General features: G+C 43.4%; 1 protein-coding gene across 1 annotated transcript in view; it reads right to left on the reverse strand.

Annotated features, from left to right (window-relative positions):
- Positions 1-4,668: 4,668 nt before the first annotated feature.
- The window catches only part of MCTS1 (MCTS1 re-initiation and release factor), a 30,400-nt gene continuing 8,591 nt past the window's right edge, over positions 4,669-26,477 (reverse strand). Inside the window, exons 2-6 of the mRNA XM_033946655.1 lie at positions 19,733-19,885; positions 19,565-19,662; positions 12,720-12,853; positions 8,241-8,308; positions 4,669-4,895 (exon numbers count right to left, since the gene is read on the reverse strand). Coding sequence (XP_033802546.1) covers positions 4,814-4,895; positions 8,241-8,308; positions 12,720-12,853; positions 19,565-19,662; positions 19,733-19,885 — 535 coding nt within the window. The 3' untranslated portion in view covers positions 4,669-4,813. The remainder of the gene's footprint in view (positions 4,896-8,240; positions 8,309-12,719; positions 12,854-19,564; positions 19,663-19,732; positions 19,886-26,477) is intronic.

Raw genomic sequence — 26,477 nt, forward strand, 5'->3', positions numbered from 1 at the left:
GAGAAGATGAGGAAAGCAGAAACCAGACAACAAAGGTAGGAAAAAAAAATTCTATTTATTTTCTTTTTCTTTGCTTTAGGATAAAGTAGTATATTAGTTGTGTTGATAAAAATTTATAAACAAAGCCCTGCCAGCTGAACATCTCTTTCTCTAGTTCAGCAGCAGGAACTTTGATTTATAAGAAAGGAATAAGCTAAATATTACAGTACTAAGGCTTATATGGATGCAGCGGGGACGGTGACGGGGCGGTGAATGGGATGGCAGTGGCGGTGAAAGGGATGGCGGTGACGGTGACGGGGCGGTGAAGGGAACGGCGGTGACGGGGTGGTGATGGGGATGGTGGGCCAGGGACGGGGCAATGACGGGGACAGATTTTTGCCCCGTGTCATTCTCTAGCACACATCCCTGCTCATCAGAATGGGGATGCGGAAGCCTGTGGCAGCTCCCACTGTCAGTGGTGTACTTGGAGGATCACTCAGTCGGGATATTACTGCTCTTTTGGGTTCCTCTCCACAGTATCCCTTTAATGAAGGTTTATTATTAGATATGTACATTTTCTATATTACTGATTGCAAATTTGGGACCTGCTCAACCTTTTTTTTGCTCATCAGCTTGTGTTAGTGCAGCAACCCCAGAAAAAACATTTTCAGCCAATGTGGCCCAGGGAAGCCAAAAGGTTGGACACCCCTGGTCTAAGGGAAATGTCCAAAGCAGCAACTAGCAGGCCTTTTTACAGGCTTTATTTTCTGCAAGTGTTTTTGAAGCTGGCAGTTAACCTTATTTGTCCAGATAGCTTATTCCACAGGGATATCCCTGCAATTTAGAATCAGAAAATAATATTAAATATTGAACTAAGGCCAGTACTGGACAGACTTGCACGGTCTGTGTATGGCCGTTTGGTGGAGGATGGGCAGGGGAAGGCTTCAATGGCTGGGAGGGTGTAGATGGGCTGGAGTAAGTCTTAACAGAGATTTTGGCAGTTGGAACCCAAGCACAGTACCGGGTGGAGCTTTGGATTCTTGCCCAGAAGTAGCTAAGAAGAAAAAATTAAAAAAAATTAAATTAAAAAAAAAATTGGGGTTGAATCAGGTTGGGCAGACTGGATGGACCATTCGGGTCTTTATCTGCCATCATCTACTATGTTACTATGTTACAATCGTAAATATGCTCTTCTCCGTTAATACATAATTTGTATTTAAAGGGGGACTAACATACTAATTTCATACTACCAGCAGATTGTAAATCTTTACCAGGTTTATATATCTCCCATAGACCTTGAAACCAACACGGTACATTCCGAGTTAAAGTTTGATGCACTAGAGATAGTACTTTAAAATGAATCCTTTGTTCAATTGGCAAACAGTGCAGTCTTTTTAATACAGGAGAAATATAAGATGTTCTCTATATCCCACTAATCAGTATGACTGCAGAATTCATCAGTAGCTGTAGGGATTTCAATTTTACCTTAGATAATCCCAAATACAGTGCATTACAGTAATCTAATATACTCAAAAACGATTGTACCACAGTCCTAAAATCATATCTTGTAAGAAGAGGTTTCAATCTGTAAAGCAGTTAAAAGTACTGGTGCCAACTCCTACTGCCCAGATACAATAGAGGATCTTTTGGGCAACTCAGGGAATCCCTTGGAGCTATCTTCTCTTAAGCAGCAACATTCAGGGAAGGCATCCATGCTTGTTCTCATCAGCAACAGCAGCTGTTCTGTCAGTGGACCACAATTCTTTATTAAGTCTGAAGAAGATCACATTCTGGTTTCTATGTTTCGTTTGAGAGTGGGGACTGTTTTCCCCTCCCCATCCCTCATGTCCTGGAAGATTGGCCTCATGGGAGAAAGCCACAGAGGTACTCACAATTGTGCTAGGGTCAGCCTCTCTGCCTGAGGCAGACTCTTCATACCCCACTCATGACAGAGACCTAGTGGTTGTTGGAGAATGGACATGTAACATTAATATCATAGCTTGACTACTTTAATTTTTTACATCTCTGAACCATATTTTTGCTTTTGCTGCCAATGCACACAGAACAAACAGGAAAGCAGGTCAGGACATTAAAATGGCCTTTTGAGCTAATTAAGGGGAATGATTGGTATGCTATAAACCCTGAATGTGAGACAAAGCAGAGGTTATCAAGATGATCCTGCCAAATGCTAAAATATACAGGCATTTCATTTTTTTTCTGTTCTAGTTAACACCACATTTTTCTCTCCTATGATTCTCTCTCTCTCACAGAACCTTAGACTACAATAAATAACTACTTAGGTTGATGTCTCGAAAGAGACTTAAAAAAGAATTAGAGAATTTCTAATTTTGAAACCTGGAGTGACTCAAATGGGGGGTCTTTTCTTTTTGAGATATCCATGCAAGTGTATATAATCAGATATCGTTCTTTGAAATATGTTTTTATAGACCCATCCCATTTGACAAGTTTTCTCTCAATGAAACATCTTAAGAATGAAATAATAACTACGCCTAATAAAGATTAGTTCTCTGTTCTGCAGTAGTTATAGAGCCTTCTTTGATAAATATGCGAGTTTAATTTACTCTACTCTTTAAGTCTTGGATCCGAGATTAGAGGACTAGTGTGTGATCAAGTGAGCATTTTTATTGTGGTTTTTTTTTCCTTTTTAAAATTTGATTTATCTTTCAAGTTTGAAAGTAAAATTAAGTTAATGTTTCTGATTACACTTTTCTGTACAAGATGTTTATGCTTGGTAATTGTTTAAAAATTATATAAATAAATAAATAAATAAATAAAACTACCTAGGCCCCTTTTCTGCATTCATTTTCTGTGAAATCTTTGTGTTCAGTTTCTCTAATGGATAAGACATCATATAATGGGGCCATAGAACAAGTGAAAGGCCCCTGTGCCATCCAGAGACATGAGTAACCATGGCGATGTCATCTGTAAATCAGTACTGTTAAGGTGCTTATATATATTATTCAATTCTTCCACCTTCTTTCTTTCATCATACATATAAGTGCTGTTTGGCCAAAGACCTCAGAAACACCACTCCTCTGTCCCATACAGGTATTACTTTCCAGGGAGAATATTGCGTTAGACCCTCACTGGTCCTCCCTGGAAAATAATACCTGTATGGGACAGGAGTGGTGTTTCTGAGGTCTTTGGCCAAACAACACATATATGTATGATGAAAGAAAGAAGGTGGAAGAATTTAATGATATTTAGAGTATTTATTGTAGTCGTATGTTGGAAACCAAGTGAAAGCAGGAGCCATTGATATTTGCTATTGATCTGTAAATCAGTGACATCCAAATGAAGTCCTGTTAGCAACATGAGAACTGGCACAAGAGTTTAGCTATACATTTACTCCCCCTTCCATCAAGGAGCACCCTTTAGGCTTGTTAGTAACATTAGAAAAATAAACACCTGGTTATACTGCTCCTTATGGCTCTTCTTACTGCACACCCCTTCCCATAAATTATGGCCTCTCGACTAAGAGTTTTCTGAGTAACACAAGCACTGGCACAAACCAGAGTTTGGCTAGGGCACATGACAAGAGATTACATGAGCCAAACTAATAAATATAAAAATTGAGCTCCTAGTTTCAGCAAGTGGGACGACTTGTTTTCTCTAACACAATGCATTTCAGTATTAGAGGGGGCAAAGCCTCCCTGAGGGAACTCTGTTCCTCCTCTGCTTCAGAGTAGGGGTACAGTTCTTCCAAATCTGACTTAGCTTGTCTTGTTTGAAATATTATGTGTTTATTTGAGGTTTCTCCTGAGCTTTATGTGTTATACAAGTACTGTAATATTTATTTCTACTTTGTATAACTCTTCTTCCTATCAGTGTATATGAGAATAAGCTAACCAGAACAAAGAAAGCAAAAAGAGTATATCTGTACAGATTGTGTCAGTGAATTTTGTAATTACTTTGGTATTGGATGGATACAAGATCGGTATCTAGGCCAAAGGATAACTAAGATACTCTTGTCCATCTGAGGTCTGACAAGCCCAGCTCAGGGTCTGACAGGTGCCCATGATCCTCTTGAAGGACCTTTGATCATAATAAGCATTCCAGGTTCCCTGGTTAAGAATTTTGATACCACTTGGCACTAATCCAACCCTTATCCCTATAGCAGAAGGCCAGATGGCGACGATCTTTTTCTGGGAGACTGCTCGCTGGAAAACTGGCCCCCGAGGAAGGAAACATGTCACACTAGGTTGTTTTGTACTAGCAAACTGGAAACAGAGGGAAAAGAGCCACAACAATCCACATCCAGACTGGGGGGGGGGGGGGGGGCGATACAGCTACCTACCGATGGAAAAAAAAAAAAAAATTTACATGGCCAGAAGTTAACTAGCTCCTGGATTACTGCCACTTTGGGAGATGCCTGTTCTAATATTGTTTATTAACGGGCTAATACACTCAGGCAGTTCTGTTCTGAAAAGAATAGAGAAGTATGCCACCATTCTTTGCATACAACATGCACATTCAGACAGTTCTAATAACAGGAATCTGGACCTTTTAGAACCATGCTTGAACATCTATATGAAGAGTAGAGAAATCTGCTTAGGTAAACCATTTTATGGAATCAGAATAAGGCCCATTTTATCTAGCAGTCTTGACAACATAAAATTCTGCAGCAAGATGTGTGTCAGAATAATCAGAAATAAAAAACCTCAGGACTTTTTTGACCATGTACCCAATTTATTTAGCAAAGCCACAGAACATATGATCTTCATACGCAAACACATAATAAACCTAAAAATTTGTAAAGCAGTCCATATTTAATCTAAGTGCATTCCTTGAAAGCTGCACCGTTTCATTCATTTCATTTATACGTTTTCATGTGCCATAGACCATCATTTAAATAATGGATATTTTCAATGCCAATCCCTTTGTTGACTTTCTCACTGTGAAAGATAAAGAGATGAGTAAATGATTACAATCTGACTGCTAAATGGCTTAAGGAGAAGTTATGACTGTCTTGATAATTTTCCTTCCTTTTGTCCTATCAAATCAATAGGATCATTGTGTATGTCCACCAGACATAAAAAGAATAGTAGTTCTATGTGGCTCACCCCTAAAGAGAACTGCACATTCACATTGTGTTAACAAAGCAAACAAGAGTGAATTCATTCTCTGCCAAAATATGTAGTTATATTCTCTACTGACATGCAGATATTTTACAGAGGTGGGAGGGCTCTTTGGTTAAAAAGAGACACAGCTGAGGGAAGATAGGATTTTATAGACTTCAATGTAGAATGGGCAAAAGTGAAAATTTTTTACTCTTTTCAAAAATTACAAAAAAAGACAAAGGAACATTCAGTGAAGTTACTTGGAAACAAACACCTTTATAGCAAAGAGGAGCAAATATTTTTTTCACTCAAAGAATAGTTGAGCTCTGAAACTCATTTCCAGAGAAGTGGTAACAACGGTTAGTATAGCTGGGATAAAAAATAAAAAAAAAGTATGGACAAGTTCCTGGAGGAAAATTCCATAGTCTGCTATCGAGACAGACATGGAGGAAATCACTGCTTGGGTATACACAATTCCATTGGTCTTGACAAAAGGGAAGTTTCATATTGTATAATTATACACCAACCATCAATGGGTTCTGGGAAATTTACATTCCAAATATAATGAAAAGAAAACATAAAATACATAAGCATCACTATAAGGGAGGGGAAGAAGAGACAAAATATAGTGGTACCATGGATTACGAGCATAATCCGTTCCAGGAGCATGCTCGTAATCCAAAATGCTCGTTTATCAAAGCGAGTTTCCCCATAGGAAATAATGGAAACTCGCTTTGATAGGTTCCCACCCTCCACACACCCTCCCCCCCCCACGATCCGGCACCCCCCTGCCACGATCTGAGGTCCCCCCAACCCACCCGAACCCTCTTCTTACTTTGATGTAGCCTCCGCACCGGCACCAGCACCAGCACAGGACATGCTGGTGCGGAGGCTACATCAAAGTAAGAAGAGGGTTCAGGTGGGTTGGGGGGACCTCAGGTCGCGGCGTGGGGGTGCCGGTTCACGGGGGGGGGGGGGGTGCTCGCAAATCGAGGCGCACTCGGTTTACGAGGCACCAAGTTTGCAAATGTTTTGATCGTCTTGCAAAACACTCGCAAACCGATGCATTCGTAAACCGAGGTACCACTGTAAATTAACAAGACACAGAAAGAAAGAGAAAGCAATGAGAAACTAAAGCAAGAAACAGCAAACTCCTCCCCCCCCCCAAAAAAAAAGTTTCCCACTGCTTTTTTAGAAATGAGGAAATGCTCATTCAGGTATAAACTACAGAAGGCTGTTTGCTATATAGGTGGGCTGAGAGTTGAGGGAATATTATGTTTATATTTCCTTGTTTATTTTTCCCTTATATCTTGGATTCTAGATTTTCATGTTTTATTGTGGACAAAAGAGTAGGTTATCATGCCGCTGTACCGGGCCATGGTATGCCCTCACCTGGAGTACTGCGTCCAGCACTGATCACCGTACATGAAGAAGGACACGGTACTACTTGAAAGGGTCCAGAGAAGAGCGACTAAGATGGTTAAGGGGCTGGAGGAGCTGCCGTACAGCGAAAGATTAGAGAAACTGGGCCTCTTCTCCCTCGAACACAGGAGATTGAGAGGGGACATGATCGAAACATTCAAAATACTGAAGGGAATAGACTTAGTAGATAAAGACAGGCTGTTCATCCTCTCCAAGGAAGGGAAAACAAGAGGGCACTCTAAAGTTGAAAGGGGATAGATTCCGTACAAACGTAAGGAAGTTCTTCTTCACCCAGAGAGTGGTAGAAAGCTGGAACGCTCTTCAAGAGGTTGTTATAGGGGAAAACACCCTCCAAGGATTCAAGACAAAGTTAGACAAGTTCCTGCTGAAAAAGAGTGTGCGCTGGTAGGGTTAGTCTCAGTTAGTGCTGGTCTTTGACCAAAGGGCCACCGCGTGAGCGGACTGCTGGGCATGATGGACCACTGGTCTGACCCAGCAGTGGCAATTCTTATGTTCTTAAGATCTTTATAATTCCTAAAGTTTGTGAATCATTGATGGAAATTTCTGAAATGATTTAATTTGTAAAATTCTAACAAACAAACAAAAGAAACAGCAAACTAAAAAGGTCCAACCAGTCAAAGTAGGAAAAGGAGCCGCTGTCAAGAGCAACACTACAATCGTGCACCATATGCAATACAGAGAGTTGAGCTTTCAAACCGGATTCAAACTTTAACAGATTTGTTTTGAGTCGGAGTAGTGCGATTTACATGCTTGCAGCAATGTCTTTATGCAAGTGATAATGTATGTACAGTGTGTTGGCTCAGTGGCATTGCTGTGCAATGCCTTGTGTCAGGTCTATGAGCGACACCTAGTGGATGAATTCAGAACCCATTACGAAAATAAGACTGTGGAGGATTGATTGATGTTCAAGATGTGGATTATTATACATTTTAAATAAAGCCTACATGAAAGAATCTAGGACCCAAACCACTGGGTCCTATGGATAATAATAAGATAAATGGATAAAGTCTAATGTGTGTAATATACAGATTTGTGTATAAGGTGAGATTAGGTCCAAGTGACATTGATTGTGTGGAAGTGACTAGTATCGTCATCATAAGATGCGATGAGAATGACTGGTGAGAAATGATGTGAGAGTGTATGGTGATGAAAGAAGTACGAGAAGAGGTGTGAAAGTTTGAAAAATTATCTTTAACCAAATGATAAGTGTTTATCTTGCATGTGTGACAAACAAAAGTATCTATACGGAAGGCTGAGATGCAACTACACTAAAAGAAAAGCCAAACCCAAGTATCGGTCTATAAAGAAGCATTTTGGAAAGAAAAATACGTTTTGTAGAGAGAAACACATACCCTATTGGTGTTATGATAAGACTGTGGATTAAGAAATGGTTACAAGTAGGCATTTATGTGTTTAAACATTTTTAATAACAAAAATTTTTAACCAATCTTAATTTTAACTCATATTGATTTTCAGTTTATAGAACTACTCTGCCCTCCACTCCCTAAAAATAAAAAGCCAGCTTTGCTTAAATAAACTATTCATTGCATATGCAGACAATGGTATCGCATAGCAATCTGAAATGGATCAGAAGCCACAGTAAGCTAACACAGGTATACCTTCTGTCCTACACCAGAAGTGCTTCTTAGGGTGTCATTTGCCTTCTTGTAAGTTTTATTTCACACAATATGAAATGCAAATAAAATTTCAGACCGTTATGTGATTAATAGGACTTACATGTCATCTGCCGACATCTTCATAACTCCAACACATAACGCGTGCTGTTTTCCTTCTGCCATTATTGCCTTAAACATACAACTAAGGAAAATAAAACTTATGAAAAAATAAAAAAAAACTTATGAAAGAATAAAAATCATTTACTAGAAACTTGAAAATATATTGCAAACATTTAAAAAACCCCAAAAACAAACCTTTTCAAAGTATCACAGCATACTATTTAAACTGACAAATTTGAGGGAAGCTACTACACTAAATTAATCCTGTCTTCACTATCCATAAATCGCAATGACAAGGTATTTATTATTATTTATATACCACATATATCCTAAGGGGCTCATAATCGAAAGAGAAAACCATCCAAAAACCGGCCTAAGTCGGCACTTGGACGATCAGTCAAAAACGTCCAAGTGCTGATAATAAAACCAGGTTTGGGACGTATTTAAAAACAACCTAGGCCTTCACAGTGCCGCTGAACAACCATAGCTAAATGGGGCGTTTCAGGAGGAGTGTCAAGGGCGGGATGTGGGCAGGCTTAGACTTAGTCGTACTGCATGTATAACCAAAAGTTATACAGCACAGGATCGATGGAACTTGGACGTTGTGACTTGGACCATTCCCTGACCAGAAACTTGTTCAGAACACAGAGGTCCAGGATCGGACGCAGATCCCCGTCTTCTTGGGTACCAGAAAGTACCGGGAATAAAATCCGGTGTTCCACTGGTCCGGGGGAACCTCCTCGACTGCCCGAAGGCGAAGAAGGGCCTGAGCTTCCAGCAGAAGGAGAGGCAGCTGAAGCCGAGCAGAAGGAAACTCTCTTGGAGGCAGGTCCAGGGGTACGCGACTGAAGTGAAGGGAGTATTGTTTATTCAAAGTATTTGATTAAACGCTTATCCAGCAGTATTAAGCGTTGAACAAAAAATTAAAAAATTACAGGAAGACAGGCATGTCTGCATTGTAAAACATATATATATTAAATTATTGGACAAACCAGGAATAAACAGAAAAACTCAAGCCTTTAAAACAATAGAAGCATTCAACTGTCGGTGGTAAGACTTTCCCACTGGGCATAGAAATGATGGAGACGACCCCCGATGGGAAGGGGGGAAGGCTCCAGGAGGAAGGGAGCCCAAAGGCTCAGACCGGAATTGTCAAAAAGACAGACCAGGGTTCGCCAGAGCCGGCAGCTGGGCCTTAGTTTGACGCTGCTGCTGTGCCCGCGAGAAGGCAGGAGTAGATTTCTGTGCGCCCACATCTGGAATACTGCGTTCAATATTGGTCGCCGCACCTCAAGAAGGACATGGCAGTTCTTGAGAGAGTCCAAAGGAGGGCAACGAAACTGGTAAGAGGGCTGGAAAACTGCCCATATGCTGAGAGGCTGGATAAACTGGGGCTCTTCTCTCTGGAAAAGAGGAGGCTCAGGGGGGATATGATAGAGACCTTCAAAATACTTAGGGGCATAGAGAGGGTGGACAGGGACAGGTTCTTCAGACTAACAGGGACGACAGGTACGAGGGGGGCACTCAGAGAAACTGAAGGGAGATAGGTTCAAATCAAATGCAAGGAAGTTTTTCTTCACCCAAAGGGTCGTGGACAAATGGAATGCGCTCCCGGAGGAAGTGATCCGGCAGAGTACAGTACAGGGATTCAAACAGGGATTGGACAGATTCCTGAGGGAAAAGGGGATCGTGGGGTACTGAGGGAGGTGCTGGGGTGTTGCATAAGTATAGACAGCTCACCAGGTCGTGCAGGTGCAAGGCCGGAGGGTTAGGACATTGATGGGAAGATAGGACTTCGATGAGAAACCTAGGGGGCAAGGGGGCCCCTTCTGGTGATTAAGGCAGGTCATGACCTGTTGGGCCGCCGTGGGGGCGGACTGCTGGGCGGGATGGACCTCTGGTCTGACCCGGCAGAGGCACTGCTTATGTTCTTACCTCCTGAGAGGAATTTTGTATTGCCGGGCCTTCGGCTTAAGCTTCACTAGGGAGGCGAAGGACCATTCATGGTCCGAGAGGCGTTTGGTGGCCGCTTCAATGGAATCATCGAAGAGCTCATGACCCACACACACAGGAGATTGGCAAGACAATCTTGTAGATTCAGATCCATATCCACAATCCGGAGCAAAGCGAGGTGACGCATGGCGATCGCAAAGGCTGTGACCCTCAAGGACAACTCGAAGGCATCGTAGGTCACCTGAAACATATAAAGGCAGAGCTGGGAGAAGGTCTCCTTGAGGAGACTAAACTCCCGAAGCTGAGAATCCGGCACAGCTTCCCGGAACGAGCGGAGGGCAGCCACACAGAACTGGAGGTAGGACGTGAAGATAAAATTATAGTTGAGGACACGATTCGCCATCATCGAGTTTTGATAAAGACGGCGACCAAATTTGTCCATCGTACGGCCCTCCCTGCATGGAGGGATGGCAGCGTAAACCTTCGAGGGGTTAGACCTCTTCAAAGAAGACTCAACCACCAAGGATTGGTGAGAAAACTGAGAACTTTCAAACCCCTTAACCGGGATCGTCCGGCAACGGGACTCCAACTTGGTGGGAATGGCTGTGACCACTTATGTGGTCTCCAGGTTCCGGAGAAAAGTCTGTCAGAGAATCTGGTGCAATAGTAACCGCAGCGCCTCACGGGGCGGATGATCAACACCCATTTCCGTCAGGTATTCCTGGGTATAACGGGACTCAGACTGGAGGTCCATGTTCAAGGCCCTACCCATGTCAGAGATGAAACGAGTAAAGGAGGAGTTTCGAGAAGACACATTCTCTTGAGGAGACCCTGAGCGAGATCTGGGGGGCAGCCGAGAAAGAAGAAGAAATTTCCCTCGAATAGTAAGCCGGGGCCTAAGGCAATGAGGGGGAATAAGCGATTTGCCCAGGGTCACAAGGAGCAGCGAGAGATTTGAACCCACCACCTCAGGGTGCTGAGGCTGTAGCTCTAACCCACTGCGCCACACACTTCCCACACTGTATTGTTAGTACAACACTAGCCCCCTCCATTACTTAGCGCGGGTTTTAGCGCTGGCAGCGGCAGTAACTGCTCCGACACTCAGAATTCCTAAAAGCCTCATTTTTGATCATAATTATTGCAGTGGTTTTTCAGCTGGACATCAAATCCTATATGTTTGAACGCAAGTCCTCTTGGATGAGGTTCTTATTTAGGCCAGCTCACAGGTTTCCAAATAAAGGCAGGTCATGACAACTAGAGAATGACACAGTGGCTTTTTCCCACGGCTAGCCGTGGGTAACCCGCCGAAACGGTGGAGGGCGAAGTGCTTACTGCCGGCACGGGGAAAAGGCCATTCACCGCCCCGTGGAGCGATGAATGGCCTTGTCCTCGCAGTTAAGGGAGGGATCTCACGTGGTCACTGATCGCTCACGGCCTCCTCCTTCCTACCTACCGAATCTATCTCCCTCCATCCCCCTTACCTTCGCGGCGCATTAGTTTCCAAAGTAACTTGCTCAAACTGGCCGAGCCTGCCTGCAGTCACGTACATCTGTGGGCGGAAGCCTCTCCTCCGACACAACTTCCGGTTGCGTCAGAGGAGAAGCTTCCGCCCACAGGCGCATGTGACGGCAGGCAGGCTCGGCCGGCTTGAGCAAGTTACTCTGGAAAGTAACTTAAAATGCACCATGAAGGTAAGGGGAAGGAGGGAGATTCTCAGTCCGCGTGAGGGGTGCAAAAGAAAGGAACAGACGCTAAAGGGAAATGGGGAACAGAGAGTGATGCTGGAAGGGAAGAAGACAGAGATGCCAGACTACGGGGGGAGCGGAGGGAAGAAGATGGGTGCCAGACCAATTGGGCGGGGTGAAGGGAGAGGCACAGTAACAGAGCAAATGGAAGACGTAGAGAGAAGACAGACAGTGGATGGAAGGAATTGAATGAGAAGATGAGGAAAGCAGAAACCAGACAATAAAAGGTAGAAAAAAAAATTTTTCTATTTATTTATTTTTTTGTTTTAGGATAAAGTAGTATATTAGTTGTGTTGATAAAAATTTATAAACAAAGCCCTGCCAGCTGAACATCTCTTTCTCTAGTTCAGCAGCCAGAACTTTGATTTATAAGGAAGGAATAAGCTAAATATTGCAGTACTGAGGCTTGTAAGGATGCTGCGGGGACGGAGCAGGGACAGTGGTCAAGGGGATGGGGCAGGGACGAATTTTTTCCCTGTGTCATTCTCTAATGACAACCACCTGAGTGAATCTCATCTATAAAATAAAACAACAAAACAGTTTACGTAATCTGCCCACCTTGCTCCCTGGGTCATCATAATCTGCACAGATTTTATGCTGCGTTCCTGACGCATACAAGACACCTTCTAAAGTCCTAAACTCATTCTGAAAGGCATGCACAGAAATACATTTCAGTTATTCAAAGACACCCAAAGGACTGCATGATGTATTCATTAGCTCCAATTACATCTTGTTTTTCTATCATTTTTGCTTGAAAACATGAGACAGCCTAGAAAGGATACAACTACAGTATCAGCAGCAGAAGGGTAGAGTTTAGCTCCTGGAGATGTCAAACCTGGGCACATGATGTTAGCTCCACTAAGTACAAATTTAATGGCTCCTTTATCAACCTGCTGATGTGGCAGAATAAAAGGGTCTGGAAAGAAAAGAAAGGATAAACACTAGATACTTCCCTTAAGATAACATGCACAGAGACTTGATATATTACAATTCTATCAAACCACGTAAAAATGGCCAAAACTTGCAACGAATCTGAAAACAACTGCAATGTGTTATATTATGCTAACCATGTACCTCATGCCTACTTCACACACATCATTGTCATTTATTTTAAACCTCACCTTATTCACTAGCAGGAAACCTATACAGTAGAGTTAAACAGCTGAAAAAGGGTGTACAGTACACTTCTCCCTCCGTATTTGCAAGGGATGCTGGCAGAACATGGCCGTGAATACAAAAAAACAGCAAATAACTTTTTGCATGTTATTCGCAGTTTTTCAGTAAAATAGACCTGAAAAAGATAATAAACCGTGAATAACCCAACCTGCGATTTGCTCCATACAACGCTGGGATCAGCGATTTCCTCCAGGAATCACTGGTAGCAGTGATTTCAAATGTGAAACACCAGGTTCAGTGATGAAAATTAGGGAGTGGAGTCAGCAGCTGAAAAAATCGCGAATAAGCGAATCTGCAGCTATGGAAACCGCAGATACGGAGGGAGAAGTGTATAAGGGATATGCTCTTTTTTGTCCTGGTTATATTGCCTATTTGATGCATTCATTTAATTAAAAAAAATATTAAATATACAGCAAAGTTTGCACCTGTCCAACCCCCAAGAGTTTTGAACTATATTTATCCAGTTTCCATTCAAATTTTTTTAACACAGATAATGAAGCACAATGATCCTCAGCCCATGTTTATCAACATGATTGGAGTCTGCGTATCTTCTATACAGAATGGGCCTGTTCATTGAAACTTCGGGGGAGGGGGGTTAGAACACAGTGATGCACCCCTACAGTATAAGATTTTGTGACCTGATAAACTTAACTGGTCAATACAGAGCATTCTTATTTTAAAATGTATTTTTATTGAACACTATGAAACAAATAAACCTTAGAAGCAATAAAAGTAAACAATATAATACAATTTTTATGCCACCTCCATGAAGTTCACAAATTAAAAACTAGTGTTGCAATATTTAGGAATTATTAGTAACAAATTATTTTTTGAAATTAGATTGCTGGTTAATATTAGTTGGTAATGCTTTCCACAGTTTTGCTGCTTGATATACCCATGTGGAGTTAAAAGTTCTATCGTTATCTAATGTTCGTAATAACTGGATACCAAAAGGTATCGTTTCTTAGCTTCAAAGATAGATTATTAGAAAACTAGTGTTTAAGCCCGTTACATTAACGGGTGCTAGAATATATGGCTGTCTGTCTTTCTTTCTTTATGTCTCTCTCCCTGCTCCTGTTTCTTTCTTCCTTTCTTTCTGTCTTTCTCCCTCCTGTAATTTTTTTCTCTCTCTCCCTGGCACCCTTTGCCTGTCTGTCTTTATTTCTGTGTCTCTCTGGTCCCCTGTCTGTCTTTATTTCTGTCTGTCTCTCTCCCTAGCCTCCTTTGTCTGTCTGTATTTCTTTCTGTGTCTCCCCCCCCCCCACTTTCCTTTGCAGAAGCAGCAGTGCTATTTCCTTTCCCCTCCAGATCCCTGTGAAGTAGTAGCAGCATTTCCCCCCACCCACCCCCCATTCCCTTCTCTCCCCCCCCCACTTTCCTTTGCAGAAGCAGCAGTGCTATTTCCCTTCCCCTCCATATCCCTGTGAAGTAGTAGCAGCATTTCCCCCCCCCCCCCCCCCCATTCCCTTCTCTCCCCCCCCCCCCACTTTCCTTTGCAGAAGCAGCAGCGGTATTTCTCTTTCCCTCCAGGTCCTTGCTGAAGCAGTAGCAGCATTTTCCCCCACCCCCCATTCCCTTCTCTCCCCCCCCACTTTATTTTGCAGAAGCAGCTGTGATATTTCCCTTCCCCTCCAGATCTCTGAGAAGTAGTAGCAGCATTTTCCCCCACCTACCCCCCATTCCCTTCTCTCCCCTACCACCACTTTCCTTTGCAGAAGCAGCAGCGGTTTTCCCTTCCCCTCCAGGTCCCTGCTGAGTAGTAGAAACATTTTCCCCCCCCCCCCATTCCCTTCTTACCTTGAGCTGCCCTGCTCCGTTCGGCCCCTCCCCCTCCCCTTCCCGTGTGCTGGCCTGCTGCGGCTGAAGGTTTTTTTCGGCGACTCCTCCTGTTAAAACTCCCCCCCCCCTCCCGCAACCGCTCCTGTTCAAAGCGGCCTGCTGAGGTTCGCGGCCGCTGTAACGAACCTCGCAGGCCGCTCTCCAACTCGGTAGCATGTTCCCTCTGACGCGATTGCGTCAGAGGGAACGTGCTACCATGTGGAGAGTGGCCTGCGAGGTTCGTTACAGCGGCCGCGAACCTCAGCAGGCCGCTTTGAACAGGAGCGGTAGCGGCTGTTGCAGGAGGATTGGGGGGGGGGGAATTCGTTAGCGGCGGCAGGACCATGAGGCGGGATTGAGTTTTTCGGCTTCCCCTATCTGGGGAAACCGCCGTGCCGAACTGAGCTGCGCGTGGGGCCGTAGTAAGCGCGGGGCATGCTGCAGTCTTGGCGGCCACGGACATACGGATCACGGAAGCACGCTGATAAGACTGCGCATGCGCCGCCTACGGTTTTATTATATAGATTTAACAAGATGTGGCATATAATTAGTAGTTTCTCCAACCATATTTTAAATAGAATACAATAGAATTTATAAAGTATTCTTCCTTCTATAGATAGTCAGTGTAAATCATGTAACTAAGTTGTCATTTTATCATTTTTTTTCAATCTGAAGATTATCTAATGGCTGTATTCTCTAGCGTTTGGAATTTTTTTAAATTGTAAAATTTAGGGCAATCTAAAAAAGTGACATTGCAATAGTCCAGTTGAGACAAAACTAAAGATTATATAATTGTGTTCCCCGAAAATAAGACAGGGTCTTATATTAATTTATGTTCCTCCCAAAAAAAAACCCAAAACACACTAGGGCTTATTTTTGGGGAATGTCTTTTTTTTATTTTATGTATAACTATGATTTCTTCCTTCCTCTCCTCCACCCCAATTCTTCCTCTTTCCTTTCTCCACCCCCCCCCCCCCCCCACATGCAGCATCTTTCCTCGCATCTCGCCCAGAGGGAATGCCCCGGCAGGGAAGGCAGCAAAGCAGCTCGTTGCTGTTTTGGATTATTTTGGAGTGGAGGTATGGCAGGTTCACAGTGGGAGGGTTGGTGGGGTTCCGCTGCACAGAGGGATGGGAGGAAGGGATAGAAAGATGATACAGAGGGAAGACCTGGCCCTGGCAGGGAAGGCTGCAAAGCAGCCAGTTCAGAGTGCTGCTACTATTTTTGGAGGCCTTGGGAGCTGCTGCACAAGGGGATGGGCGAGATGTGAGGAAAGATGCTGCACATGGGAGGTGAAGAGAAAGGAAAGAGGAAGAATTGGGGCGGAGAAGAGGAAGGGAGAGATGACTGGCAAATCGGGCAGCACTAGTGTCAGGGATGGAGTCAGGGAGGCTTCGGGGGTCAATCTTAACTAGGTCTTATTTTGGGGGAAACACGGTAATAGGCAGAATTGATAATTATCCAAGTACTTTCTAATTCTTCTAAGTTTCCAGAAAAGACCAAAAGACTTTTTTATTAACAAGTTGACCTGAGGTAATAGTGAAAGGTTGTGATCAAAATGAACTCTTAATATTACTTTAGCCAGTGGATAATCCATCTTATTTATGGTTAGTACTTCACAACTTATATTAGGATGATTTAATAAATCGAATTTAGTTTTATCCTTATTCAATTTAAGTTGATGATTCAACATCCAATTCTCTAATATCTTCATGCAATAATTTAGTTTTAGTATGATCTAATGAGCAGGAAAAATAAATAATATCATCTGCATACATCTTATCGAGTCATTTAAATCCAATATAACACAAAAGAACATATTATTGCAAGATACTTCTAACTCCACCTCCCTTAAAGCCATTAGTTCCCAAGATTCATGAGAGATCTTTGCTCTTGTAACCCCCCACTCCCCGTTTTCTTCCTTTTTCTATGCCCACCCTATATCTTCCCTACCAATCTTCTACCCTTCCCCTAACCCAGGGGTAGGCAATTCCGTTCCTCGAGAGCCGGAGCCAGGTCAGGTTTTCAGGATATCCACAATAAATATGCCATGAGATAGATTTGCATCTCAAGGAGGCAGTGCATGCAAATCCATCTCATACATATTCATTGTGGAGATCCTGAAAACCTAACCTGGCTCCGGCTCTCGAGGAACGGAATTGCCTACCCCTGCCCTAACCCATACAAAAGGAGGAGAAAAAAAAAACAACGAAGACATTGTTTAAATAAGTAGTCTGCTTTGTGGTCTTGCAGAAAAGCTAGGGTGAAATGTTAACACGTAGTGACCAATGACTGCAGGGCTCTGGAAGAAACCTTGGTACATGTCTTCCCAAGGAAGACTATCATTACAATGCCTATACCAAAACCAAGAGTGTGAGAGAAGACAAAACAGGGGCCAACAACTCCCATGGCACTTGTGAAACCATGAACAAGATACCAGTTCCAATTGAGATATAGGCCCAGAAGAGCAAGAAGAAATTGCCAGGTTACAAAAACAGAGAGGCTAATATTCAGTCCATGCAGTAAATGGCTTGTAAGCCGCTCACTGCTGCAAGCTGAAGTAACTTGCGATATTCAATGCCAGGGCATGATCAGCTCCTGTACTGAATATCCAGTTATGTGCACAGACCTGACATTAATTGGAGACTGGCTGAGATTCAGACTGCTGCCCAGTTAACTGAGCACAAAGTTAGAACAGCTTTTTTGCTGTCCTAACTTTTATGTGCTCACTTAGCAGTGATATTTAGACAGCTATCTGGCTAATCTAGCCTCAGAAATTCATTTTCTTCTGTACTATGCAAAGCTGGTTGAGCTATTAAAAAGGACACCTAACACCAGAATTTCTAGTCTATATCAGAGACTCAAATCCTTTTGTTATGAATGTTAAGTGAAGAGGAAAGCAGATAAAATTGTAGCCTACAGTGCTGCAAAAGGAATTAAAAGTAAATGGACCCTCTGGCATTCATCTGCCCTCATATCCTGTAACGTAAGAACATAAGAACTGCCATACTGAGACAGCAAAGTCCATCAAGCCCAGTATCCTGTTTTCAACAGTGGCCAACTCAAGTCTCAAGTACCTAGCTAGATCCCAAGTAGTAAAACAGATTTTATGCTGCTTATCCTAAGAATAAGCAGTGGATTTCCCCAAGCCATCTCAATAATGGCCTATGGACTTCTCTTTTAGGGAATTATCCAAGCCATTTTTTAAACCCCACTAAGTTAATTGATTTCACCACATTCTCCAGCAGATGGAAAACAAAGAATGGGGGTATTTGGACAATACTCAGACTGGAAAAGCGTCACCAGTGGATGCCTCAGGGTTTGGTGCTTGGGCCTGTGCTCTTCCAACATATTTATAAACGACCTGGAAATTGGAACAACGAGCGAGGTGATTAAATTTGCAGATGATACGAAGTTATTCTGAGTAGTGAAGACATAGGAGGATTGCAAAGACCTACAACAGGACATAAACACACTTGAGAAATGGGCCGCGACATGGCAAATGAAGTTTAACGTGGACAAGTGTAAGGTGATGCATGTTGGTAACAAAAATCTTGTACACGAATACAGGATGTCTGGTGCAGTACTCGGAGAGACACCCCAGGAAAGAGACTTGGGAGTACTGGTCGACAAGTCGATGAAGCTGTCCGCACAATGAACGGCAGCAGCAAAAAGAGCAAACAGAATGCTTGGAATGATTAAGAAGGGGATCACGAACAGATCAGAGAAGGTCATCATGTCGCTGTACCGGGCCATGGTATGCCCTCACCTGGAATACTGCGTCCAGCACTGGTCGCCATACTTGAAGAAGGACACAGTACTACTCGAAAGGGTCCAGAGAAGAGCGACTAAAATGGTTAAGGGGCTAGAGGAGTTGTCGTATAGTGAGAGATTAGAGAAACTGGACCTCTTCTCCCTTGAAAAGAGGAGACAGAGGGAACATGATTGAAACTTTCAAGATAATGAAGGGAATAGACTTAGTAGATACAGACAGGTTGTTCACCCTCTCCAAGGTAGAGAAACTCTCTGAAGCTAAAAGGGAATAGATTCCGTACAAACGTAAGGAAGTTCTTCTTCACCTAGAGAGTGGTGGAAAACTGGAATGCTCTTCCGGAGGCTGTCGTAGGGGAAAATACCCTTCAGAGATTCAAGACAAAGTTAGACAAGTTCCTGCAGAACTGGAACATACGCAGGTAGGGCTGGTCTTGGTTAGGGCGCTGGTCTTTGACCTAGGGGCCACCACGGGAGCGGACTGCTGGGCACGATGGACCACTGGTCTGACCCAGCAGCGGCAATTCTTATGTTCAATGAATTCCAGAGTTTAATTACATATATCAGAGCATTTTCTGTTCAGCTATTTCTAAAATTGGAAAGAAAAAAAAAATCATCTAATCCTCAAGGAATCATGCAAGGACAACGTAAAGGGTATTGAATCCTGGGTGCTAAGATGCAGGAAATTTTTTTATGTTTAGTTATGTTACAGCTATAAAGTTAATCTAATAGTATCTGTTTATATGCTATATGTAATCTGATTGCCGGTTATTCTGCAGATTTGGTGAATGTTATACCACCAAATTAAAAAGTCAGTTAGCAACTGAAATATCACACAAAGTTTTTTAAAACCCAGACTTACACTTGTGTAGTAGTCTCAGTGTTGGGTAGAATGGCCCTTCCCTTTGTCTAAAAAACAGCAGCTCTCCGTTTACAGTTAGGATTTCTATATGTTCATGGCTGCAAAACATAAAGGGTAGGTTACTATCTAATCATCACAAGCAAAGCACAGAGATGAAATAAAACTTACCATCTAACTATTTTGACAGGGTCTTTCTTTGGCATGATTTGATTGAGCCATGGCTCAATCCCTGGAAACTGGTCTAACAGTTGGTTTTTAATGCCTTTTATCACTGATGTTTTCAGCTGGATACAGTTGGACACATTTTCTTTTTCATCAAATCTGTAAAGCAAAAATCACAATTTCATTGCTTCTTAATGTATACTCCTTTAACCAGCTACATTAAAAAACAGGATTATCCAACATCAAAACAAAAAAACTCCCTTGTGATGCTGGCAGTCAGGACCAGCTAAGGACAAGCACTAATACTATTGCTACTATTAATTACAGTGGTGCCTCGCATAACGGACGCCTCGCACAGCGAACGCTGCGCACAACGAACTTTATGTCTTGATCCGTACAACGAACTTCGTTTCACACAACGAAGTCGCCCGAGCTGCATCCTTCCGCGCAGGCACTGCGCTTAACTGCCCTCTCTCCGCCTGGTTCCCTCTTGCCCCCCCCCCCGACTCCCCGACACGATCGGGGCAAGAGGGAGCTCAAGCCCTCTTGCCCCCCCGACTCCCCGACACGATCGGGGCAAGAGGGAGCTCAAGCCCTCTTGCCCCGCCGATTCCCCGACACGATCGGGGCAAAAGGGAGCCCAAGCCCTCTTGCCCCGCCGATTCCCCAACTCCCCGACAATATCGGGCCAGGAGGGAGCCCAAGTCCTCCTGGCCACGGCGACCCCCTAACCCCACCCTGCACTACATTACGGGCAGGAGGGATCCCAGGCCCTCCTGCCCTCGACGCAAACCCCCCCTCCCCCCAACGACCGCCCCCCCCAAGAACCTCCGACCGACCCCCAGCCGACCCGCGACCCCCCTGGCCGACCCCCACGACACCCCCAACCCCCTTCCCCGTACCTTTCTGTAGTTGGCCGGACAGACGGGAGCCAAACCCGCCTGTCCGGCAGGCAGCCATCGACGGAATGAGGCCGGATTGGCCCATCCGTCCCAAAGCTCCGCCTACTGGTGGGGCCTAAGGCGCCTGGGCCAATCAGAATAGGCCCGGGAGCCTTAGGTCCCTCCTGGGGGCGGGGCCTGAGGCACATGGGCCCAACCCGACCATGTGCCTCAGGCCCATGAACCTACTCACATAGCTCAACATATACTTGACATGATTTTGATCCCCGCTTCCCAATCATTCTCACATTCTATCCCGAATATTATCCCAGTTCCTTGGTCTGATCATAAACTGATCTCGATAAACCTTTATTCCACCCAGCAATTGATATCTAACCATTCCCCTAAAACCAAAACTATCTCATATAGGGATTTTTCTCAACTTGAAAGTTCAGATATTTCACCTATCTTTAGCCCTCTTATCACCATTCCAATATTCGAATCCACAGACGATCATCTTCGTTATTGGAACACAAATTTAGAATCCCTATTAAATAATACAATTCCATTAATCTCCAAAACTATACTCAATAGAAAACTAAAAAATCCATGGTATTCTCAAAAACTATCCCTAATAAAAACTCAACTTCGTGCAAAAGAAAGAAAATGGCGCTCTTCCAAATCTCCCACTGATCTTCAAAAATTCAAAGAAACTTCTCTCTATTACAAACGTGAAATTATTCAGGCAAAAAAATTCTATTATAATAACAAAATTCAAAAAGCCAATAATACTGCCGTTCTTTTCAACATCTTAAAATCGGTAAATCCGGAAAAAAATAAAAGACATACTTCTAACCAAAAGTCAAAATTAACAGCACAGGAACTTGCAGATTTTTTCTGCAAAAAGATAACTTTAATAAAACAAAAACTTTCAAATAATAATTCAACCTCATCAGGATTAGAAAACTCAACCACAAACAATTTAATTCCAACAGCCAAATGCACAATCTTTAAAACCCCAACTTTAAATGATATCGAAAGACATCTTAAGTCAATTAATTTAAAAGGTTCCCCTACAGAAATTATCCCGCCGTTATATCTAAAAAAATTCCTTCCTTACTTTGGCCCTTTCATTCTATCACTTATACATCATAGTTTTTCCTCAGCTACTGTCCCTACTGCCTGGAAAACTTCTATAGTCACACCAATAATTAAAAATTTCAAATCCAGCCATGATGATCCAATCAATTATCGTCCTATTTCTAATCTACCATTCTTAATGAAACTAACTGAAAAATTTGTTTTTGAACAATTGTCGGAATTCATCGAATCATCGAATGCGTTACACCCGAATCAAACCGGTTTCCGAAAATATCATAGCACTGAATATTCTATGATAGGTCTCGTTACGAACATACATTACTTTCTCGACCATCACAAATCGGTAGCACTTTTTTCTTTAGACCTTTCTGCAGCTTTCGATACGGTAGATCATGAACTACTTCTTAATCGACTGCACTCATTAGGAATAGAAGGCCAAGTCCTAAAATGGCTAACATCTTACTTAACAGACCGTACTTCAAGAGTAAAATTTAACGAAACCTATTCTGAAAACTTTTCTACAGCATTAGGCGTCCCACAAGGTTCTATACTATCTCCTCTTCTATTTAACATTTTCCTATCCCCGCTTATCACAATTTCACAGTCATTAGGTTTCACATCATTTTCATACGCTGATGATATTCAACTCATGCATCCTCTTAACCCAGAAAATACAGAAGAAATAAAAATAATTAATGATAAATTAGAACTAATAAAAAACTGGTTAAATAATAACAAATTGGTTTTAAACGCCCAAAAAACCAAAACAATGCTTTTTACTTGGAAAGGAGACATAGTACAAAAACTTCCATTCATTCTCGACAATACGCCTATAGAAACGGTTTCTAAGCTTAAAATTCTTGGTGTAACAATTGATGCTGATCTCTCATTTCATAATCATATTAGCGAATTAGTTAAAACATGTTTTTATAGACTACGGCTTTTACGTTCCATTTCAACTTTTCTAGACTCTAAATCTCTCAATATATTAGTTCATTCTCTTATAATTTCTAAATTGGATTACTGCAATTCTCTTCTAATTAACATAACACAAAAAGAAAATAGACGTCTCCAAATCATCCAAAACACATCAATCAAGTTAATTCATAACGCAAAAAAAATTCGACCATGTCACTCCTTTACTTATTAAATCACACTGGCTTCCCATAACTCATAGAATAACCTTTAAAATTCTGTTTTTGGTGTACAAAACATTATGCTTCAATGAACCCCAATTTATAGCAAAAATGATCATCCCTCACAGACCTTCTCGATCCTTAAGATCCTCTTCTTCACAACTGCTTTCAATCCCTTCGCTTAGAATAATAGGCACACGACGCAATGATATGTTCTCTGTTAAAGCCCCTGCATTGTGGAACTCTCTTCCAAATTTTATTAAAAATGAAAAAGACCTTGCCTCTTTTAAGAAAATTTTAAAGACTTATTTATTTCAAGATGCTTTCGATGCATAAAAATTAATACTTCAGGTTTCCATATTCTTCTTCTTTTTAAAACCCGTTACTACCCAATGTTTTTTCCCATTGATGTTAAATTCTTAACTTAAAATTGTAACTTTCCACCTTCTATCCCACCTCTCATGTTTGTCCAATGTTATGTATAATTTGTTGAAAATTTTTTGTTACTTTAATTGTATAACCACACTCTGATGGTTTTTATATTGTTAATCGCTTAGATATTGTTATAAGCGATCCATCAAATGAATATTAAACTTGAAACTTGAAACTTGAAACTTAAGGCTCCCGGGCCTATTCTGATTGGCCCAGGCGCCTTAGGCCCCACCAGTAGGCGGAGCTTTGGGACGGATGGGCCAATCCGGCCTCATTCCGTCGATGGCTGCCTGCCGGACAGGCGGGTTTGGCTCCCGTCTGTCCGGCCAACTACAGAAAGGTACGGGGAAGGGGGTTGGGGGTGTCGTGGGGGTCGGCCAGGGGGGTCGCGGGTCGGCTGGGGGTCGGTCGGAGGTTCTTGGGGGGGGGGCGGTCGTTGGGGGGAGGGGGGTTTGCGTCGAGGGCAGGAGGGCCTGGGATCCCTCCTGCCCGTAATGTAGTGCAGGGTGGGGTTAGGGGGTCGCCGTGGCCAGGAGGACTTGGGCTCCCTCCTGGCCCGATATTGTCGGGGAGTTGGGGAATCGGCGGGGCAAGAGGGCTTGGGCTCCCTTTTGCCCCGATCGTGTCGGGGAGTCGGGGGGGCAAGAGGGCTTGAGCTCCCTCTTGCCCCGATCGTGTCGGGGAGGCGGGGGGGCAAGAGGGCTTGAGCTCCCTCTTGCCCCGATCGTGTCGGGGAGTCGGGGGGGGCAAGAGGGCTTGAGCTCCCTCTTGCCCCGATCGTGTCGGGGAGGCGGGGGGGCAAGAGGGCTTGAGCTCCCTCTTGCCCCGATCGTGTCGGGGAGTCGGGGGGGGGGGGGCAAGAGGGCTTGAGCTCCCTCTTGCCCCGATCGTGTCGGGGAGTCGGGGGGGCAAGAGGGCTTGAGCTCCCTCTTGCCCCGATCGTGTCGGGGGTGCCAGGGACTACACGGAGTCTCCCACCGTACCACCCGATTCGGGTAAGCGCAGGTATCGGTGGGTGGCTTATTTGCGGGGGGGTGCCTTATTTTACATTTTTTTCTAAAAAGGGGGGGCTGTCTTATTTGATGGCCCTGCCTTATCATCGGGGAAACACGGTAGAAAAAAAAAAAAAATGAACAGTTAAGTCCCAGTTTTTGCCGCTGAGACTCTGCCCTCTCACTGTAAAATTAGACTCTACTTAGTCTGTCTTTAAATTTAAAAAATGTGTGTTGTTTTAAAAAACAATTATGTTTTTAGATGTATCTAAATAAAAATAATAACCAAAAATTTATCTTTTTTATGTCATCTTAGCATATTTTATGCTGCAGAACGAATTATTTTTTTTTACATGTATTCCTATGGGAAAACGCGTTTCACATAACGAACGTTTCACATAACAAACTTGCTCCTGGAACCAATTAAGTTCGTTGTGTGAGGCACCACTGTATTTCTATAGTGCTACCAGACGTACACAGCGCTGTACGAAGTCACAAAGAATAAAACAGTCCCTTCTCAATTGAGCTTACAAACAGCCCTGCAACCACTGAACCCGACGGGGAACCCTCCGTTTCGCTCTGGTTGCTGCGTCAGGGGTTTCAACTTCACTGCTTCTCATACGCTCTATCCAGACCCACCAAGCTCTTCGTCGGGTTCAGTGGCTGCAGAGCCCAGGAGGTGAAGGACTGAGAGATCCTGGATGCCGAAGCAGCTAAGTTGTTCTCTTTTTTTGCTGTGTTCCACGCTGAATACTGGACTACTTTGCTACAGTGCTGATTTACCCATTTTTTCACAACTGAGGGCTGTGTGTCCCAGTGTGTTTTGTAACGTCTCCCTGCAGGCTACCATAGAGCTTTTTCTACTGGTTCTATATTTTGGAGTACAGGGTTAGCCTTGAAAGGTGGAGTTTTTTTGCCAGTTGAAGCTGAACTGAGGCTTTTTCTCCACCTTTCTTTTTCCCTGTTACTACCTGTTGTGTGATTGGCTTGTGTGTGTGTGAAATTAGAGCCTGTTAGTGTTGCAGAGGGGAGGTTTGTTGTCCATATGGGGTTCTGATTTAGAGGTAATATTATTGGAGTTTAACTGACCCTTTTCCTGAGAGTATATGTATTATTGTGGGTACTCATACCCCAATATATGTGAGACACTCCTTGCCTGGGATATCTGAAGACAGACACCAATATATATATAAAAAAGATGAAGCCGCACAATACAGAAATGCTTTAGTTGCAGGAAAAAAAGAACTGTATTATTTGGTTAGCACACTGGCAAGCTGTTACTTAAAAGTTTTTCAATAGATGTTTTGTCCCAGCTGCTACTTCTTGTAAGATTAGGTAATAGAAGGATCCTAGAACAGAACAGGTCACTGTGCCCTAAGCTAACACGTTGTTACAATATGTCCAGTGTATTGAATTAAATAATGATCTCAGTCTAAATGTAAATGCTGATAGGAGCGAAACCAATAGAGCATGATTTATAAGGCATTATAGACTACTACTACTACTACTATAGAGTTGCTAATGTTAGGTAAATTTACTATTGACAAGAAATCACATGACCAATGAACCAAATATGGACCTAGTGGCAAAATACAGTCAAATGCAATTTATCATTGGATCTTAATGAAGTAATTGTGTTGTAATTGGAAGTTGTACTAACTTCTATATGAATAATAAAAAATTAAATATCATCCTATATAATAAAAGGTTAGTGGCGCATGCGCTTTTAAAAAAGCGTGATTACTGCGGCCGTGGTGTGTGATCCGTGGCCGTGTTCCATTTTAGAACCCGGCCAATGATCACTCTGGCCACGCCCCTCCTCCCACCCTCACCAACCCGAAGGAAGCTCAGCAGACCTCCCGCCCTCACCTTACCAAGCTGGAACCATACCTCTCGCCCTCGCTCACCGCTGCTGTCGCTGATCCTCCTCTTTGGGCCAGCCTGCAATCGTGGCTGGCTTTGGCGGGCCTCGCGGGCCGCTTTATTGCCTCGGTGGCACGTTCCCTCTGACGCACGGGATCGCGTCGGGGGGAACGTGCTTCCGGGTGGGGAGCGGCCTGTGAAGTTCGCTGGGGCCGGCCACCACGATCGCGGCCTGCTTTGAAGAGGAGCAGGCCAGGTAAGCAGGGGGATTAATTCAGGGGGCCAGAGGGAGAGGGAAAGGGGCCATGGAGAGATAGGGAGAGGGAAAGGGGGCTTCTTTGTGGGG

Source organism: Geotrypetes seraphini, chromosome 5 (genome assembly GCF_902459505.1).
Source record: "Geotrypetes seraphini chromosome 5, aGeoSer1.1, whole genome shotgun sequence".
Lineage (NCBI taxonomy): Eukaryota > Metazoa > Chordata > Amphibia > Gymnophiona > Dermophiidae > Geotrypetes > Geotrypetes seraphini.